Raw genomic sequence first — 20,817 nt, 5'->3', positions numbered from 1 at the left:
ACCGCGCACGGAAATTAACTCGGGAATGCTGATAGAGCCTTTAGCAGCGTGACATTAAACGAAAGTATCTGCTAAAGAAGTAACACGGCGAAGATATAACGACAGTCCGTGGCGGTTCGGCACCGTTGGTACGCCAAATGCCCACGGGAAGGAGCGGTGCGCTTGGAACCGGAGAGGGGCAGCGCCGATAGCACTCGCCCTCAGCTTGGCAGGCGTAGGGGTGACACCCAGGCGGCTCCCCGATACCGACCGCGGCGCTCGGCCTCCTCCGACCGGGCCAGAGCCATCCAGCCATCATCGCTACGCGGCAGCGACCGGCGAACGGCCGAACCCAACGGGGCGCCGCGAGCCCCGGGGCGCGTGGAAAAAGGGGGGGACTGACCCTGGGACCAGGGGCTCCTCCTCCCCGGTGACCCTGGTACTTGGGGGCTGCCCCTCTCTGGGTGACACTAGGACCGAGGCTGTCCCTCCCCAGGTGACCTCCTCATCCCTGGCTACCACCGGCTACCACCGGGACTGGCTGCCACTCCCCAGGATTCCCGACCCCCCAGGACACCTTCCTTCCGCAGCACCCGAACAGGGTCACCCCCTTCCTCCCGGGGACCGGCACATCCGCCCCGCCCCGGGAACCAGCGCTTCTCCCCCTTCCCACCACAGGGTACAAGCGCTTCACCCCCACCACCCCCTCACCCCTTACCTGCTCCCCCTGGAGACCCCCGGTCCCCGCGGCGGCAGCTGCCGCCGCTTTCCGCTTCCTGCTAACTGTTTTCCGGGCCATAGTAGAAGGATGAGGAAGATGTGGATGAGAAGCGGCCCCACATGGAGCGGGACGGGGTGGTTCGGGGCATATGGAGCGGGACCGGGCCCGGGCTCTGTCCCTCAGGCCCCGCCGGCCGCGCCTCACGGCATTTTACAACACCACGGGGTTTAGTTTTTTAGGTGCTTTTTTTTTTTTTATTCTCCCTTCCCCTTTTTACGACAGTTGCGTCGCAACTTTGCGGCGGCGGCTCCGCCCCGCCCGGGCACTTTGTTGCCTAGCAACCGGGCCGCAACCTCTGCTGTTGCCATGACAGCGAAATCAGCGTGACTAGGTATGGCGCCCCCTTGCGGCAGGGCGGCCTCAGTACAAGGTGGACGTTTGGGAATCGCCCCCAGGAAACCGAGATATTCCCAAACCCTTCGTGTTTGATCAGACTCTGAGCTCCGCAGGAAAGCCAAGACACTTGTGACCGACCAGTCTGTCAGGGTCCCACTATAGGGTCAGAATCATAGAATCAATTAGGTCGTAAAAGACCTCTAGTATCACCCAGTCCAACCTATGAGTGAACACTAGGCTGTCAAACAGAACGTGGCACAGAGTGCCATGTGCAGTCTTTTCCTAAAAATCTCCAGAATGGCGACTCCTCCACCTCCCTGAGCAGTTCATTCCCAATGTCTTATCACCCATTCTGTGAAGAAATTCTTCCTAATGTCTAACTCTTCACTGAACTGTCCACTGGATCAGAAGGTGATTCAACTGACTTATTCAGGGTCACGTGGAAACACAAAAACCCCTTTGAGGGTTCTCACGCCTTTAGCTGGTCTCTTGGCACCCCAGGAAAGATCCAGGAATTCACACCAAAAGCATTAGAGGCCAGAAGGCATCTCCAAGGCCCCCACAGTTGAGTATTTTACCCACTGTTAACATTCTTGAAGGACAGTTTACAGAATAATAATATTTTATTAATGTAATAGAAAACTGACAGATTGAGGTGCAAATATTGGTGGTGATAGTATCTGGCTGCAAAAATGTATTCAGAGCAAACAAGACAAACAATCACCATACATAAGACTATAGTTTTGACAGGTTCAGCCTGACCAGTCAGTCAATCCCAGAAGTTACAGTGGAACCTTCCCTAACTTCTCCCCATTTTAAACTTAATTTTATACTGTTTTTCCACTACCTTGAGTAACTCTCATCATATATCATGTTCAGTGCGGGGTAGCTGTACCTTGCAGGTGGGTAATGTCAGTGTCACACCTGAGGTAGTCTCTGGAAGGGAGGCGGGCATTTGTGATCTTGCCACGGTAGCTGGTTTAGCAGTAAGGCATCTCCTTTTCCTCCTTGGTTTTCAGCTGCTGAGCAGTTTATCTGCACTACTGAGTTCCCCCTCTTGCCAGGATTACAACAGAGCCTGGCCCTGGTGTCTCCATTCTGCTCCACCCTCCCTTCAGTCCCCTTTAACATGGATTGTGTGTGGGAAGTTTGGCATGCTGACATCCCATCCAGAGAGTCACAACTGCACTTCACCCTCTGTTTTCTGTACTAGCTTCTGTTAGAATGTGAATATAACTCTCTGTTTTTCTCTAATTTTACCCCCATTCATTTTCCCACACATTCCACCTGGGAAATCACTTATTGCTGGAGAATTAAAGAGATAATACTATATTTGCATTTCATTGCACCCCTCTGAGACCCATGTGGAAGGATGTCTTTTTCTGATGTCCACATGGCTCATACACTCTTTTTCTATGTTTCAGAGGCAAAGCTTCATGTGATCCAAACCCAGCAATTGCTACTTGCCAGTGGTATTGCAGAGTAGAGAAAACATGTGATATGCAGACAGACTTTAAGAAAATGCCAGCTTCTGACCACCTGACATCTGATGCTGCCTCAAGTCATATGGAATCAGTACATATTTTCCTAATACAACATTGTTTTTGTGACCTTGAGCGTTTTCATCCAACCCCAAAGATAAAGGTGCTGTGAGAAAGCAAACTGAAGAAGAAATTATAAATGAACCTCTCAGGCTTTCCAGTTTCCTCTGAGGATAAAAGCTGTAATTCCAGTTTGGCCATTTGCAGTCATAATTTACCATGATTAACTCCTTTCTCCACATCCTCCCTCACATACACAACTACCACGCCCATTTTGGACAAAACCCCTCCATTTCGGATCAAGGATGGCTCAAAAGGCTGACAACCCAGCGGGAATGTCCCCGAAGTCCCTTGGGAAGGTGAGGTAGCCGTGGCTGCTGAGGGAAGAGGCAGAAGGGTGTGGGATGGGCATGGCCTCTCTGTGTCCCACCCAGCACCTACATCCAGCCCCTTGGGGAGCCCTGGCACGATGCAGAGCTGCGAGAGGGGCAGGAGGCGCTGGAGGAGCTCCCGGGCAGGGCAGGAGCTGGGGACAGACCTGCAGGCAGCACAGGGACAGAAGCAAGGACTGGATCAGAGTGACAGTCTGATCAGTGACATGAGTGACAGACAAAGGGACAGTGACAGAGACAGGCAGGGACAGAGATGACACAGGGAATGGGACAGGGTCAGAGGCAGGTAAAGGGATAGGGACAGGGGCAGGAGCAGCAGGAGGGGCAGGAGGGGGCAAGACAGGGCGGGAGAGGAAACAGGCAGGACTAGGGACAAGGGCAGAGACAAGGACAGGGGCTCGAACAGCGATGGAACCGGGGCAGGGTTAGGGATGCAATACGGACAGAGGCTGGTAAGGGGATGAAAGAGAGGCAGGAATAGGACAGGGACAGGGTCAGTGGTTGGCAAAGGCAGACGACAGCGACAGGAACGGAGACACGGACGACACACGGAAACTCCCTGGCCCCGCCCCGCGAAGAGGCGTGGCTCCGCCTTCGCCCCGCCCCCTCCTCTCGCGGTGGCGTCACCATCCGCCGTTCCCGATTGGCCCGGCAGGCGCAGGTGACGTCACGGCATGACGCCATCCCGCCGGCGGGGCCCAGACAAGATGGCGTCGCCCGGTTCCGGCGGCGCCGAGCGGGGCCCGTAGGGACGGCGGGCGGTGACTGCGGGACGGCGGGACAGCGGGGCCGGGGGCCGCAGGTACCGGGCTAGACTGGGGGGATGCAAGCACTGCGTGGGGCAGCGGGGCTGGGTCGCCGCAGGTACGGGAGGGGACCGCGGGGGCCGCAGGTACTGGGCAGGAGCAGCTGGGGACGGACCGCGCCCCTTCCTCTTCTCCGAGAACGGAGACCCTTCGTTCCTGCTCTGAAGAGCCGCTGTGAGGTGCCAGCACTCGGCCCTGGGCTGGACTGGCGGAGCAAGGCGGGGTGACGGTCCTGTCCCACAGGCTCCTGCTTTCCAGCAGTTTCCGAGACCGCCGGAGTCAAGGGAATGTCTTTCTGCCTAGTAACCCCTGATGAGTTTGCCCGGTGGCTGTTGAGATCCGAGTAAGCTGTTGGTGTCCGTGATGTTCGGAAGTGTCTCTTCACAGTAACTAAATCAGTGAGGAGCCAAAACAAACATCTGATTTTCTTTGGGGGTGTGGTGTGTGTCGAGTCAGGTAACTTGTTAATTTCTGCCTCTTGTGCTGTGCAAGTCACGGTGTCCATCTTCCCTATGCTGCTTGTGACTTTACTGCTAAATCACGGAGTAGTCACTCTTTGGCAGCATCTCCTTGTAGGCTAAAGATCCAGTCATCTTTATTTCATGGGTTGTAGCCCTACAGTTCTCTTTTTATGCTTGCCACCTATTTCTGGATCTTTTCCAGTTATCTATTCTGCTTTTGACTACATCTTTCTCATAGTTTGAGATGCAAACATTCCATGGATGTATACGTTGGTATAAGAATACTTCAGTTTAGTTATTTGTAACTTCCTGATAATACTTTGTGTTCCCTTTAGCTCAGTTCTCACTAGAAGTAAGACATCCAGTGCAATTATTTATTTCTTTGTTTTTATTTAGTATAATTGATGGGCTGTCTTCCTGTGTTTTGATAACTCAAAATTTATCCTACTAACGGGAAGGTTAGGTTTGCTTTGTTTTTTTGGTTTTTTTTTTTAATTAGTAAAAGAAATTACAATAGATGGAAAAGAGCCACCTTATCAACTGTTTTTATTCCCCACATCATTAGAAATTCCAAACAAGTGAAAAAAACCTGGTCAAACAGAAATGTTATGACACTGATGATGTCTCATTCGGGTGGAGATAAGCAGATGGACTCTGGCACTTGGCTGTGGAACTATCTGCCCATGTATTCATGTTGTAAAATGTATTCATGTTAGATTTAAGCACTTTGAGATCAATATTCCTACATGACTCACTTTGGCAAGTGTGTGTTGCCAAACTAAGGGGCAACTGGGTTGTGCTTGGTGATGTAACTTCAGCGGCTGTGCTGCTGATGGAAGGCTTGCTGCATCCCACAGCCTGTTATGGGACTAAGAGTCTTTTGTGTGAGCTTGGTGAGAGGGATCTTACTCCCACTCCAGCTGCGATCTAGGGTGTTGAGGAAAAAGAGGAAGTGCTGCAATTAGCCAGACCTTTTCCTCACCTTCCCTTATCAGCCTTGAGGTATGGAACTTGCTGTCCCTGTGCAGGCACTCCTGCAACTGCTGGTTTCCTGGCATTTTTCAGGCAAGAGGGAAAAATGTATTTCAGTCTCCTTCCCTTTTCTCCATAGGGAAAATCTGTGTAGCTGTGCAGCAGCCACGGGCAGTAGGGTGGGCTAAGGTGCTCCCTGTGGCAGCAGCAGAGTCGTGTGCAAAGTGGTGTTGGGTTACAACACCACGAAGAACTGCTGCTCAGTGACTTCAGTTTCCTGTACACACAGAGCTGCAATTCAGATGTGTCAGTGGTTCTTAAGGTTACCGTTGCCACTGGGTGGCAAAAACCTTAATTCTAAGGCGAGGGAGACAAGAAATATGTAATTTTTAAACAGCTTTCACAAGTTTGTGGGTTTAGTTTCAGAAACAAAACTGAAAGTGATGGTTCTTTCCTTGCCTCACCACCTGTACTTAGCCTGTATGCTTAATATCTCCTTTTATTTTTTGTTTTTTCTTTTCCTGTGCATGCCCTTTGGAACAAAGGAGTCAGGGAAGGAGTTTCTGCTACTAAAGTGCTATTCAAGCATGAGCTGAAGCAAAGGGACATGAAACTTTATAGGGAAAACCAAGAAACTCTCAAATCTAAATTATGTGACTCTGTAAATTTTAGTTTCTCTTTAATGAAGAGAACTTACATTTTCAGAATATTCAGAGTGTATGCAGGTCAGCCTGGAGATTTCCTGTATAGTTTATGTTGATGGATAGAAAAATTGTAATGGTGAAAAATCATCAAAAACACTTGGAAGAGCTCCATCTCCAGTAATCATATGATGTTTTGTTATCCTCGAGACAAAAACCTGTAACTGACAGAATGGAGTCAGGTTTCTGGACCAATCCAGCCTCATCTGTCACACTGTGACAGCTGGAGCTGTTTTGGCTGGTGCTGGTAGCAGAAGTGCTGTAATGACACAGAAGGTGACACCTTACTCATCCTCTTTTTAAATTTGTGTAAGCTTATGGTTTCCTGTTGCTTTCTCAAACTCTAGGGATTAAAAATTTCGTTGTCCAATTTAGTGAATTGATAATTGTTGTTCATATCCAGTCTCTGTATTATGAGTTTTTAACAGTCTGTTAAAAACAGACTGTTTAACAAGTCTGTTCCCATATTTTACAGTTGATGCTGGGGTTGAATATTTTGATAAATTGGTGTTTGAGAAATTTAGTTTTCCTTATTACACAGGCCTTCTGTCTAAGTTTTCTGGTATTTTGGTTCTAGCATAATCTCTCCCAGTCTCTTCAATCCCAAATTTCAGAGTTTCAGCTGTCATTTTACAAGGATCTCTACCTAAGGGCATGATTATCTATTTAAAATTGATCAGTGCAATTCAAATCAATGTCAGCATAAGGAAGGTCTAGTGGAGCCATAATTGGAAAGCTCTGAAGCTGTTTGTGAAAACAGTTCTTTGAAGGAAAGGCGAAGAGGGGTTGTTTACAACTTATAAATAGTTCTCTTGTTTGAAAAAATAGGTCTTTTAGGATGCATCAAAGGTTGGTTTCTTATCCCTGCATTGTGTGTGCTTAAGCTGATGTCTGGGAAGGCAAGGCTATTGATCTTGCAGCACACACCACTCTGCGATCGACCCTTGGGATTAGTGCAGTTGATCGATACGAGCCTGAGCTCGCGGTTGTTGTGTGTTAACTACTTAGGTGGGTAATCCTCTCTGGTATGCAAGTGCATTGCTTAATGCTTTGACCCTCTGACTTGGTTTGAATAAGCTCATGTTCTGTGTCCCTAATGACCTTTTGCAGTCAGTAGTCTTGTGCTGAGATCTCATCGGAACCTGAGCACTGGGGGCTTTCCCCTCTCTCAAGTCGTTACATTGTATTCCAAATCCTTTTGTCCAAAGGCTTTTTTCTTAAATGTGAAGAAATGCTGTCTTTCCTGTGAATGCGAATTTTTAAAGGACAGACCGTATGCCCAGACTGGATTTGGTTTGTGTTTTTTCAATTTTTGAAAGCTACAAGGTCTTTCCAGAGTCCCTTAAGCTTGCAATTTACTTGAAACACAGAATTACATCAAAAGGGGAACACAATATCTTTGATCTAATTTAGATTTAGATCTTCCCTTCTAGAAGGACAGCAGATTGGTTCAAAATACCATGTTGCATTAGTAGTGTTACACTTTGTAACTGACTGAGCTTGTTTTATCTCAGTTGCATTTTGTATCAGAAACTCTTAAACGATAGTAACATTTTAAATCAGAATAAGGTGAGTCCTATACAAGGTGTTGTCAGTTCTTCATCTGGAAGATTATCTGCATATGAGAGCAATTAATATATTTACCTGTTGATGGTTGGTATAATGGAAAGTAGTAGTAAAGAGTTGTGAGCTCTTGTCTGGTCTGTGTAACTGGAGCTCAGCATTTTTGGTAATTATCTACTAGATTATGTGAAATAATTTATTTTTAAGCCCCTTTCTTATATGTATGCTTGTGCTTGTACCATTTGTCATTTCTAGGCTAGCTGCTGATGAAGCCATGACTGAAATGACTGCTGAGATTTATTCCTGGTTTTGGGACGGTGTGTTTCAAAGGGTGCCAGTTGTGCTGTGTCATGTTTTAGCCCTGTGCCTAATTTAGACACAGGGAAATGCTTGTGTGTTCAATTTGGCACACCTCATCAATTCTCAGTGCTAAAATAAAACTAGATTCCTAGTTTATTGGTACTGTCTGAAGTACGTGTTAAAATTTTGTTTCCTTCTGTGATGCAGCAAAGCCGCACTGGGTTCCACCCTAATGACTAATACCATCATGCATTGTCCTGTGTAATAATTTGACGTAGAAATATCAGAAGCACATGTAGCAGGGAAGGGACTCTTGAATAAAATCACCATTAATCATCTGGAATAAAACTGCTTGATGATTGAAAAAGGGCAGAAAAGCTTTATGCTGCATAGCCTCCAAGAAAAGAATGTGTTCTTAATCTTTTAATTAAGTATTATGTCACCACAAGCAGTTTGTTGACAGTCTGTTTGACTTACTGGTAGAAAACAGGTGAAGGATTATTTAGTTTCATTTTGCTTGCTGTGTTTGCAATACTATACAAAAGAACTGTTTCCAAAAAGTACCTTTATATTCTCTATTAAGAAGAGAGGGAGAAAAAAAAAAGTACCTGTAGTTAGAGGCTTCATTCTTGCTTGTGGAAGATACATGTTTTCTGTTTACTTACCTGGAAGTAAGTGCTTAGTAATTTAGTGTCTTTTTTGGAAAGAAAATCCAAGAAAAGACAGTAAAAGTCTTGTTGCTGTTAACTAACACTGTTATTTATTTCTGAATTTGTATGTAAAGGGAGAGCTATCAAATTGAAGTGTGAATATAAAAGTTATACTGTTACGGTCTGTAATCTCATCTATGTGAAGGTGTTAAACTGGAAAAGCCTCATTAAATGCAGCTTACAGAATCCACAATTTATTAGAAGATGAAAGATAAATGAAGGAAGGTGAAGAAGTTGGTTTTGGCACAAATGGCAAGGTGATCTGAGCTGCTTTTGGAGGTGGCCTCTGGAAGCTGTTGGCGAAATGACTATGATGGCTGTTCTTTGACGTGGTAATGTCACCCTCTTCACACTGAACTCCCATATTGCATATGCAGTTATTGTACAGTTCTGAAAGTCTGTCTGTCTCTGGGGATGTTCTGTGTTACAATATTGGAGATGAACACTTGAAATGTAACCATGTTTAACGCAAGGGATCTGGCTGTACTCTGGATAAATTGGTTCTACCGAGTAATGGAAAGGATTTCTCATTTTCCCTTCATGCTGGGAGAGAAGCTGTGTATCCTTTATATGCCAGTCTTTATTCAAGGCAAATTTCTCCTGTAATTTTATGTTCCTGCAGGAATCTGAATGTGATTCTCATGTTCTGTTGTTAGGCAGCACTGGATTAATTTCCTAAAGTAGGCTGGATTGCATCAGGCATATGGGTTATGAGAGGGGCAGGCTGCGACTGATTCTCAGGTAACAGGAGACAATCTGATAGCTCAGAGGAGGAATGGTCAGCCCACAGTATTGCCACTTAGCTTCTTAAAAAAAAAGTCATCTTGCTGTCATGTCACGGTTATTATGATGGTCCACTGAGAGAGATCTTTGTGCTGTCAGCAGTCCTCAGTCCTGTGTTCTTGCCAGCCTTAAATGTTTGGAGAGGAGAAACTGTGGGATGGTCCTTGGGAGGTCACAGAGCAACTTCATCCAGCAACCTATTCTGGTCTAGTTATAAAATAAAGTAAGGCTAGATTGCGGAAAGTAAGGCTAGAAGCTGAGTCAGATCTGCCAAAATGTCCTGAGAAAATTAAGCTAATGCATCTTTGAAGGTTTCTTTTTGCACATAAAATGAGCCATTTCTGTTTAGTTATTCATTGCTTTAAGTGTTCTGGGGCTTGCAGTCATTACTATATCTGCTGAAGAACTTCCTGATGTGCAGGGAAAAAATTTATACTACTCAGTGAGACAGACTATATAGTATATAACAAAGTGACATACTTAAATAAATTGGAAGTGGTAACTTACAAATAAAGTTTGGACTACACCAAATTTCATATTCAAATCTGAAGTGAATCCTTGGGGCTTTTATAGTGAGATGAAAAAGACTGAATAGGAGTAATTTGGTAGGGAATGGATACTGTTCCAAACTTGAGAGGCTGCAGTGAGATTCCTGGTGCAGCTGTGGGTTTGGGATTTGGGAAACACAGGTTGTGTTCTGACTTTGCTGCTGGCTGAACTGGATGACTGTGGGCAAACTGCTTCAGCAGTTATTCCTCATACCTGCAAAACAGCAATTTCACTGCTGGTTATGTGCCTTGAGAGGTATTCTGGAGTCTCTTATAAGAGTTACGAGGTGCTGAGGGTGTAAGGAAATTTCTGCAAAACTACTTTCCCCTCAGGGCAAAGAAAATGAATGAGAAGTGTGTAGTTCCTGGCATTATAAATATCCTGTAGGTATCTAGATTTCATCTGAAAGCAGTGTCTTTCCTTGTCTTTGGTTTCTTTTCTATTTTCCATTCCACTTGGGCACTGAGAGTTCAGTATCCATATGCCCTTACTTTTGGGAGGCTTGCAAATTGTGTGTGTATGTGTGTGTCTCCCCTATTACCTTGGATTTTGCTCTGTGCATTTATGATAGAAATTTTACTTTCTTAGTGCAGACTCCTTAAGGAGTAGTACACTACTCCTTAAACTTCCCTGCCTAAACATTAACTGCAAGTAGGGTTGCAGTGCTGGGAGGGCAGACTTGTCTTGCACAGAGGGAAAGCGCACCCCTTCAGTTTGTTTTAAGTAAGGAAATTTAAATCTTAAGGCTCAATTTGAATGGAAACAGTAGGAATTAAGGTGGGTGGATGAGGGGATTATTTTATTACGCTTAGGGATCTACTGAGTACCTTCTGTGAATGTGGCAGGGAGGGAGGAATGACATCTGTGCTATAAGAAGGCTTTCTGAAGCAGTATGTGAAGGGGAGTGTAGCAGCTGGAGCATCCTTGAAAGGTACATCTCAAGGACTGAGTATTTGCTCTGCTTCCCTATTTGGAGGGTGGGGATTGTATGTTTGTGTATCTTCACTGCTAGTAACCTCAGCTGTAGCAGTTGCACACAGAGTAAACCTTCTTTAACAGATATATAGTATCTCTTTGGTTTTTCCTTCTTGCTAGTGGCTTCCATTCCATGTATTCCATTCCAATCCAATGTACTTGAATTACAGGCTGAACCATATTTCCATTTAAGTAGCCCCTAATAGAGGGGCATTTGCTATTTGAGAACTACAAAATGAAGAGATTGCAAGGAAGATGTTTCTGCTCAGGACTGAGTATGCTGCCCTCAGGTAGTGTGGGCCCATGAAGTTTTCTAATATAAAACACAGCAAGCAGCTCATTTACTTATCATGCTCTTGTTTTGTAATAGATCTACTATAGCTGAGGGCAGTCTCATTTCACTGCTCAGAGGTAAATTTTTGTTTTTCTACACTAGACGAGCTTACTCAAGGCAACTTACCTTTCAGTGTTGCAAATTAATTCAGATGCATGTTCAGTGAGGGTACTACTAGTCTGTGGAGCTGTTCAAGTGTCTGCTACTGTTTTCATGTACAGAGCATTTATTTTTTTGATAGCTCAGCTTCTGATGTTTTTGTTACTATGTGTTTTTAAAGGGCAGAACATCGTCTTTATACCAGCCTCTCCTAAAGTTTACAAGCCATTGCAAGAAATAATTAAGATGTTACTATTTGCTTTAAATCAGTTTCCTGCTTTTAATGCTCTGTTATGCATCAGTTCCTTGTTAATTAAAACAAGTTAACTTTTTTAATTTATAAACACAACTTCTGGTAGTGAAATTCAATTTGATGTTGTTTACCCATAGTATTTCCCATCTAGCTCATCTTTTTACTGCAGTCATTCAGTCCTATTTGGACTGGATGGGATGACTTGAAAGTAGGATTGACTGATGCCTGGAGATGAAATGAGATTGGTTTTTAGGCACTACAGCAATGGGACCATATTTGCTTGATACATTTTTTGAATTTCAGTTTGACTCCTTTGTTTTGTTGAGTTGGTCAGGTAAGGAATATGTCCTTGATGAGGCCTCAGCTCGGTGAACATATGACAGTAACTGAATTGAATGTTCATGAACAGTGATAAGGGTTTGTTTTCTTCCTGGTCTTTTACTTTCATCCTTTAGTGTAGCAAAACCTGGCATTTTTTTTCAGATGTGTACTTCAGTCTATGCTTATTTTCTTGTCTCAGACTTGATAAGATAGGTTAGATGAGGATAGATGCCTGTTGGCTAAACAGGAGTGACACATGATTTGAGGACAAAATGAGTTGGCATTGAAAGTTGAGACTGTACCAGTGACATGTTAATGTGTTGGAGAAATGCATAAGCCCTAGAAAAAGTCAAATAAACTTGTGAAGAATGTCACACCCGTGGCACCTAGAATGCAATTCGGGTTTCTCACATTAGCGCTGTCAAGGCAAAGGCAAACCCAGCCTCGGAGGTATGTTGTGAAAATCAGTGAGATTTAAGATGCTATGAGCTTACATTGTCACTTCACAAAAGAGTGCTTTGGAGACTGCACTTTTCCAGATGTTTCAATTGCTTCAGGAGTATGAAGTGTTTAGGACTTTTCCTTCCATTTATCTCAAAGTATGTATTTGGAGAAAGATTAATTTATGGTAAATTGGGGTGTTTCCTGGAAAATGGAAACACTGAAAGATGAAACTGAAAAGAGGGAAGATTGAGATTGAACATAAGGAAGAAAAGAAGGTGATGAGGAATTTAACAGGTTGCCCTGGGAACCTGTGGATAACTCATCCCTGGAGGTGTTCTAGGACAGGTTGGATGGAACTTTAAAAAACCTGATCAACACCCTTGCCTGTGACAGAGTGTGTGGACTAGATGATCTTTGAAGGTTCCTTTCAACCCAAAACATTCCATGATTGAATCGAGTGAGTTTGCAAGGACTTTATATTCTTAAAATGTGGCTCTTTTACTTGAGAGAAATAAGATGTATTAGTGGGAGACAGGGACATCAGATGGCAAAAATAGTCTAACCATTTTAACCATATGATGGAAGAGATTCTTTCAGGAATGGAAGATGGCTGTTGTTGGCCTGATGTGTATTCAGACTGCTTGGGCTGAGCGTGCAATCAGGGTCTGAAACAGTAGTTCCCATGCTGCATATCAGTATTTCAGCCTGCTTGCTGGTTTCTTTGGAGGTGGAATAGTTAATATAACATGTTTTTTTTTTTTTCTATCAGTACCATGCTGAATTTTTCTGGGAAGATATTAAATGTGTGGTAAGAGTGGGTAGTGCATGTGACCCAAGTATAAAGGAAAAATTGATGCATCTATAGTAGTATAACACTGTTCTCATTATTCTTGTACAGTGCAAGATGGGCATATTTTGGCTGAGATCCAATACATCGAACTGCAAGTGATGTTTGAGCTGCTGGCAGATCTTATTTTTCCATTAAAAAACTTAGGCCAGCTTGATTTCTTGATAGACTTTTTTTTTTTTTCTCCTTTGTTAAAGTAATTCCATAAGTGTTAGTATTTCACCAAATTTATAACCAAAACCATAATTATCAGCAAATGTTATAATTTCTCTTCTGAGCTTTAACAGGGAAAAGATGACAACTTTACAGATGTCTTTAGAATGGATTTTTTACATAGTCATTTAATTGTTGTAATGTATTGAAATCAATTAAGTTCTGGTTAGTAAATAAATATTGAAAATTAATGAATACAATTGCTTTATGTACCAAAATAGTTTGAGGTTTTGTATTGGTATTGGGAGAAGGTCCTGGTATGGTCAACAGAGTTGAACTTATTTCTAAGTAATACCAGATCAGCTACCTGTTACCTCTGTTGGTTAAAGAGCATAAGAACAAAAAGCTTGAAACTGCAGAGATTCTATTATTTTTAAATTTAAAAGAGTATGTTGTGATTAATGGATTAAAAGCTGTTTTACTTTGTTGTGCTGGCAGCATTTTGAGAGTGTCTGTCTAGCTCTCATTCATAACTGGGACAAGTCTGAAGTATTAATAATACTGAAGTACTTCAGAATCAGCTTGTTACATGTTGAAGTACCACTGCAACAAATAGAGCAGCATTTTAATTAGTTTTTGATATTCTGTGTTGCAGGCATACATTCTAAATGTGTGGGCTATTCCACTGCTTTTTCATCCATCTTTACCAAAAGAACAAAGTAAGTGGGCTATTTCGTTGTTGAAACTAGCAATTAGAAGTCTCTCTCACTCAAGAAGGGTTGTGTTGAAATATTAGCTTTCTTCTAAAGTGCTGTGATTAACGAGGAAAGTTAATGCACATGCCTGGCTCTGGTTAGTGCTAAAATTGCTTAGAAAAAACTGACTCTTTTGTAGTAGTATGAAATTTTATGGTAATTAAGCTGAAGTAGCTACACTTGTTGATAGTTACCAGATGCTTACCATCTGACAGTTTCAAACTCTCAAAACTGGTAGGTATTTGCTATTCAAACTTTAGATATAGCAAAATAGGTATTAAAAACAGTTGCTCTGCTCATCAAATTTGGGATTTATTTCACTGGATTGAGATTATTGCAGCCCTCACTGCAAGTATGAGTCTTGGGTTGTATTTTTCTCTTTTTTCCTGGAATGTAGGAATTGCATGACACATTTATATTTTCAGAGATAGATATATAGATATCTCTAAAATTTCTGTCTTGCTTCTTTCGTGCCTCAAGGAGGGGAAGTTAGTCCTCTATTTCTAGTTTATCATTCTTTTTGTTGGTGGTGTTGTAGTTTGTAGATTAGTGAAGCTCACCTTGAAGTAAAAAAAAAAAGAAAACACATCTCTTTTCTCTCAGCTCTTTTGTCTACATGATCTTTAAATAACTTGGGTAAAAATCACTAAATTGCACTTTGAAATTTCTGGAAAGAGTCCTTTTTAAAAAGGTCACCCGTCTGCATGCATTTGCTGCCAAGTTAAATGTGAATTTAGAATAGGTGCATCCTCCATGCTGTTGTTTGGCACGTCAGTGTCTGACTAAAGGAAAAACTTGCCTTGATCTGCTTTGACCACAGGGCTGGCTGTAAGTACTTTTCTGTTTCCTTGTGCTGCTACCTGTGAAACTTGTATTTCTAGGGGTTTGTGTGGTGTATAATTTTCAACTGTGTTAGAAATCTGTATGCCTGATAAGTCACCAAGTGACTAAAAAAATGGTATATTAGTGTGCTTCATTTCCACAGCCATTGTAGGGTTGTCCCTGATTTCTGGGTGAGGTGTATGGCAAATTATGCTTCAAACACATAGTCAGGATCTTAAAAGAGGAATGGAACTGTCTGTTATCAGCTATGAATCTTAAATCCATAACCAGTCAAACAGTATCTGCTTGTAACGAGTCTGATGAACAAAGTGGGACATGATATGAGGATAACTGGAACTGCAGGTGTCTGATGTTAGGGCCATGAATCCATATGGAATGACAGAGAGATGCCATGCCTTTCTGAGAGTGTGTGTAAGCCTCCAACAGAGAAGTCCAGGAGCAAAAGGTTGATTGTCCGCTCTGTCATGTTAAACAATGGCGCAATTTGAAGAATCAGTGTCTCCTGATGTTCATCAGCATTAGGAAGATGCAACTGAACATCTACATGAAAACCTCCATAATGAATGTTATGGCTATCACTAGTGTTGTCTTGTAATCCAGTGATCTGCACATAGTCCTATTTTTCAGGGTCTTTTCTTCCTTTCCTTCCTACTGATGTATTTGAGAAATGCTTTAGAAAGTGCCATTTTACTTGCTCCTGTCCCTCTGCCCCTCAAGCATTGCACTAGTAATAACAAACTGCATTTGTTTGATGTAGACTGTTCAGATTTAGGTCACTCATTACAGCTGCTTGAACTGTTGATCCATAGGATATGTATGCAGCAGGGATACATCACACCTCCCTCAAATCCCCTCTTATCAGTGTAAGGCCTACTCTGAATGGTGAAATGTAGGATGATGACCACTTGTATTTGTATCCCAGAAGATGAAGATATCATTAGATCTGTCTTAACTGGTGTCCCTTGAAAATTGGATAGCAGCTTCATAAGAGTGTTGGATTGGAGGAGGTTTTGGGTTGTTTATGTCAATCTTAAATTTGACCAAGAAATTTAATTTACTTTATCTCCTGGATTAAGGTAGTGCTTCAGAGGAGTTACTGTAGATAAAGCTAGAACTTACTTTTCTGTTAGACTGGTGATAGAGTTTTTTTTTTCTTTCCTTTGTGGGTTTTTAGTTTTGGGGTCTTGGGTTTTTTTTTTTACTTTGGTTTTTGGTTTGGTTTTTTTATTGTTGTTTTGCTTGATTAGGTATTTGGGAGGGGCAAGGGGCGCATGTTAGTGTTGTGGGCATGTAGTTGCATTACGTCACATGTTGCATTACAAGTTCATCCAGACAGCTGTTACCAGGGGCTCAACATCATTGTGCTTTATTGAAAGGGGAGTACCTTCACATGCTCTTGTTTTTAGAACTCTTAGAGGTACAAACTGGAAGCAATTGCTGCAGGTTTTGGGGTGATCATCCATTTGGATACTACAGTAAAAATATGGAATCTGTTTTGTACTGTAGTGAAGTTACTGGCTTTTTGCTGAGAGGTTGTAAGAGATCTGAGCTGTGTAGCAGCGGTTGAACACTTACATAGATGGGAAGCTTTGGTATGAGAAACTTAACTTTTTTTTTGTCTTAGCAACAGACACTGTTGACTTCTAGTTTTGCTTTTTGAAGTTATATATACAGAATCCTGTTGGTTATAGCCCTTCACTTGTACTGAAGTTAAATTGGTACAATGAAAACTGAAAACAGTCTAAATTTTGAACACCTGTGACCATTAGAAACCAGTCACTTGAATCAAAGTGATTTTTACTTTTTTCTTTACTGTAAAATCACTAGTGCATTAATGTAATATAGGCAGGAAAAAATGTTTTACATTTTTAGACTTCTGTTTTTGTAGTTTTCAGACTGAATGGCACATTCTTAGTTGTATGTAGACTACACAATGTGTATTAGCAGGTAAAATGAAAATTGCAAGATAGATCTCTTTCTCTGAAAATCATAGATGTGCTGATTTGATTATGATTGATAACTTGAGGCATTTTTGTTTCCTTTCACCCATAAGTTATTCACTTTTCATTTATCTGAATTTCAGGTGGAAATTACTTGAGGGAATTAACATGGTCTGGGATCCAGACATGTTTGCACCCCAAACTCAAGCAAGAGTCCAGTTCTTCTTGCCAAATAGTTAAATTGGTTTGAGTTATCATGAATAAAGCAATTACAGGTATCATTAGTGTAGGATACTTCCAACTTGTCTATTCAGAACTCCTTCAGAAGAAAAGGAATGAAAATATAAACTCAAGGTAAAGTAGAAGAAACATTGAAATAATAGCAAAAAACCACCTCAACTTCCTGGAAGCTCTTCATGAGTCACTCTTTGTAATAATTTTTTTGTTCTTTTCTCTGCCAAACTCCTTTTGGCATTACCTACTTGAACCAAGTCATGCTTTTCTATATTCTCCTTGTCTAGCAGCACAACTAAATGCCATTCAGGTTTAGGTGATGGCATGCACAGTGAATTGCCTTGGTCACCTCTGTATCTGCAAGCCATTCCAGCTCGTCACCTCTCTGTACCAGTTGTTGCTGTCATCAGTTTCGCCTTGCCACTTCTGTTTCTGCATCTTTGTGGTGTTTGTTGTTGTGGTTGTTTCCCTACCCCTCTCCCCTTCTGTCGTGATCACTCTGAGGTCCTCTGCCCTCATCCTGGGCTCTTGCTATGCTGTGTTCCTCTGATTGGCTGGTTGTAAGGATGTTGACCTGCTGCCTCAGTGTTACTAAGTAAAAAACTATACAGATGGATGGACAAGAGTTCACATAAGGTTGCTTCAGTTCCTTTCTTTATAACCTTTAGGTACTTGCAGCCCTGATCTTCTCCATGGACAGTTGGCCAGAAGCAAGAACGAGGGAGTGAGGCTAGGGAGGTCTACATTTATGGAAGACAGCTTGTAGGTGGCTGTAAGAACACCCTGTAGTACGATGCAACTGACTGGTTCCTCTAGAGCAGGAAAGGTGCTGAAAAAGCTTTTTTGTCCTCTTAATTTACAGTGTGCAGTAAACTATCAGGCCAAAGTCCATGTGTTGTTACCAACAATGCCCTTCAGCGTCTTGTTTTGGAGTGTGGAGATCAAAGGGAACAGTGGTAGGGCTGGACTTGTCCATCATCTGATTTGGAATAAGTCCAAATTTCAAATTAAATTTCAAAATCAGTGGTAACAAAAATAAGCAAACCTTTACTGCATGGTATAATTAATGTTCAGAAAATGCCCAGAATCATAGTAACAACATGAGTAACCACCTACCTGGATGCAAATATTGTTTTCCCAGCCAGGATGACAGAGCAACAGCATCATGCTTGTAACAGTGGTCCCTGACAAGCCTGTCAAATCTGATTAGACATAAGACATTATTTTAATTAAACCTTCTTTAGGAAGGGGATGATGAAATGTGGCTGGCAGCCTGTTCTTATGTTAGTGAGTGTGGTGCTTAACAGTTTGCTGACAAATGCCTTCTGAAGTAATGGTGTCTTAATAAGTGCACACTCACAGTGCTTCAGCAATACCTGTGTGATATAAACTCAAATGTTATGTTAATCTAAAGTGACTGGCTCTGGAAATAATCCATTTCATGACTAGCTTGCTGCTGATGTGTCTTAGCTAGTTCTGTGGTTAATTAAGGTGTTTTATATGGCAGAGGAATTATTTTTCCACTGCATCTCGAAGTTAATGCAGACACCAGGTCAGCATTAGGATTTTACTACAGGATTGGCAGCAAAAGCAAGATCCATCGATCTTATGTGGGATGACACTGAGACGTTATGCAACTCCAGTGTTATAGGCTACTGCAAGACTCCTTGGAAGCTGGATGTGCAGTTTTGGCTTGTTGGGATTTATATATGTTGCTACTCATGTCCCTGGAGCAGTAGCAAGTGGTGCTCCCTTGAGCAAACACCCTTAATCTACTTGAGTTGGCAAAGTGAGGAGGTTACTTTCTCTTATCAGAAGTTTTTGAAATCTTCAAAAAAAGGAGTTGCTTTTCAGTCTGAGGCAGTAACTAGAAAAAAAACTGAGACATTAAAATAAGTGTGTAGAGGCTTTCTCCCAAGTTCAGTGGAGAGTGAGCAGTGCCACGCCGTCTCCTGCCACAAAGAGAGGACTGGTGAGGACGTGAAGGTATGATTTTATGTGTCACCTGGCTTTTTCACTAAAAACAAATCCAGTTGATAACTTAATTGCTACTCTCACAGACAGGAACTACCAACACAGCTGGCTGTGAAACCTGGGTCTGAAAGTGCAGCTACTTCATGTGCTGTTGTCTGCAGTCTGGGCACTGAGACCGGTAAGACTTGTTCAGCTCCAGTGGTTGACATGCAGCTCTGCTGGGTTGTCTGGTGACTTTGCCCTTGACATCCTTCCTTAGATGGCAGGCTTGACACTATTTCACCTTCTTTTCTTTCTGTCTTTGAAGCCTTAATGTTTTGTTTGTTTCTGAGAACTAGCTGCCAGAACCAGTTTTTGGCTTAGTGGAATAGTTTCAGACATAATAGCACTGCTGAGAGAGATTGGCGAGTTCTGAAAAGAACTTGGCAAACATTGAGCAGGATGGCACACAGTTTTTATGTGCAGCATGCACCTGGACTTGCCCAGCATGACTCACTTCCCCATGGCCCAGCATCTGCCCACTGTGTTTCACAAAGTCTGGTTGCACATGGGTGATCTTCATACGGGTTTGGCTTTGGCTTAGTATAGAATTCCCGTTAGCCAGGACTGGTTCACCTGTTGATTTCAACATAATGTTGAAAGGGATCTTTGCACCACAAAAGGGACTTTAGTCCTAGAGTACTTGAAACTGGCTCTTCTTGTCCCCAGTCCTGTCAGCAGTATCAAGGAGGAAATAGCTAAACTGTGTAATCCACACTTCCCTTGAAAATGTAATGTTTGCCATTGGAATCTACAATGGGAACAGTGAGCCCAGGAGTCCTTGGCTGGGGAATCATGGGCATGAATGTTAGATCTGCCCCATGTTGTTGTGCTCTGCTGCCTATGGGGATGTACCAGAGGCCTCCATGGTTTTGAAGAACAGCTGTTGAGCATTTCAGTCTGTGAACTGGAGAATTTCAGAGACAAAGGCCAACTCTGAGTCTTTGTCATGCATAATGTCATGAGGAACACTTAGAAATAAATTCAGGCACTCTAGAAATTATGCTGTGATGTCTTGAGCTAGACTTTGTGATATACTTCTAATCTAGCAAAAAAACCCCATGTTATTGAGTATACCATAAGTATTCTGGAGCAGAGTTTTAGCTGACAGCTAATTCTATAACTGAACAGCTCTTCTCATGAGGCAGGCCTACTCTCTGTTAAAAACTGTCTAGGCACTTCTTTGTTTAACATTTTGGCCATGTAGGATTCCATCCAAATTTTAAAATTTGTTTTAAAAAGTTTTTGCTAAATGTAGGCAGTGGATGGGGCCAAACTGTTCTCATTGATTTCTTGTGTGTATCAAACATATCTTCCTCATGGTACCATTTATTTTATGCTTGTTGTATGCATTGCCCAGTGTGTCTAGGTGAGTGCCATGCTGGCTAACTGGCTGCATACCCATTGCCGTAGTATCCCTTTTTTAGAGCAGCAGGGATTAAACTGAAGAGGATCAGTGTGGTATTTCCAGTAGGAAGAGCTATTCTTAATGCCATGGTAGGCAGGGTGTGCTTCATGAGGCTGGGGCAGAGTGGCCTCTGAGTGCTGTGATCTGTAACTCTGTCTTCCTGATCACCCTGGTTGTGTCTTGGCTGTTTGCTGTTTTGTTTTTTTGGTTGGGGATTTTTTTTCTTTATTTTTCTATTTCAGTTTGCAGACCCTGGGTTAAGTTTTGTCTGCTCAATTGTTTCAAGGCTAAAAAATGTGTTTGCTTATCTGTCTTGGGAACAGG

General features: G+C 42.6%; 2 protein-coding genes across 25 annotated transcripts in view; one reads left to right on the top strand and one right to left on the bottom strand.

Annotated features, from left to right (window-relative positions):
* DCAF12 (DDB1 and CUL4 associated factor 12) overlaps positions 1 to 1,089 on the bottom strand; it is a 32,528-nt gene extending 31,439 nt beyond the window's left edge. For 3 of the 10 annotated variants that reach the window (XR_015281116.1, XR_015281114.1, XR_015281115.1), the window contains exon 1: positions 698 to 1,059. Coding sequence is in view for 2 of the 10 variants with exons in the window: in XM_086869534.1 (XP_086725660.1) it covers positions 698 to 778 (81 nt within the window). In the remaining 8 variants the exon portion in view is untranslated. Of the gene's footprint in view, positions 1 to 9; positions 360 to 697 lie in introns of those variants that run through there. The other 7 variants (XR_015281118.1, XR_015281117.1, XM_086869535.1 and 4 more) reach the window with 5 other exon arrangements.
* UBAP1 (ubiquitin associated protein 1) overlaps positions 1,003 to 20,817 on the top strand; it is a 36,302-nt gene continuing 16,487 nt past the window's right edge. For 2 of the 15 annotated variants that reach the window (XM_086869522.1, XM_086869530.1), the window contains exons 1-3: positions 1,003 to 1,091; positions 2,521 to 3,831; positions 19,133 to 19,224. The gene's annotated coding sequence lies outside the window, so the exon portion shown is untranslated. Of the gene's footprint in view, positions 1,092 to 2,520; positions 3,832 to 9,432; positions 9,549 to 13,955; positions 14,020 to 17,740; positions 19,059 to 19,132; positions 19,225 to 20,817 lie in introns of those variants that run through there. The other 13 variants (XM_023943982.2, XM_086869532.1, XM_086869524.1 and 10 more) reach the window with 12 other exon arrangements.

This window comes from Cyanistes caeruleus, chromosome Z, assembly GCF_971803275.1.
Source record: "Cyanistes caeruleus chromosome Z, bCyaCae1.hap1.1, whole genome shotgun sequence".
NCBI lineage: Eukaryota > Metazoa > Chordata > Aves > Passeriformes > Paridae > Cyanistes > Cyanistes caeruleus.
Note: the sequence above shows the minus strand (reverse complement) of the source record. Positions and strands in the feature narration are given on the sequence as shown.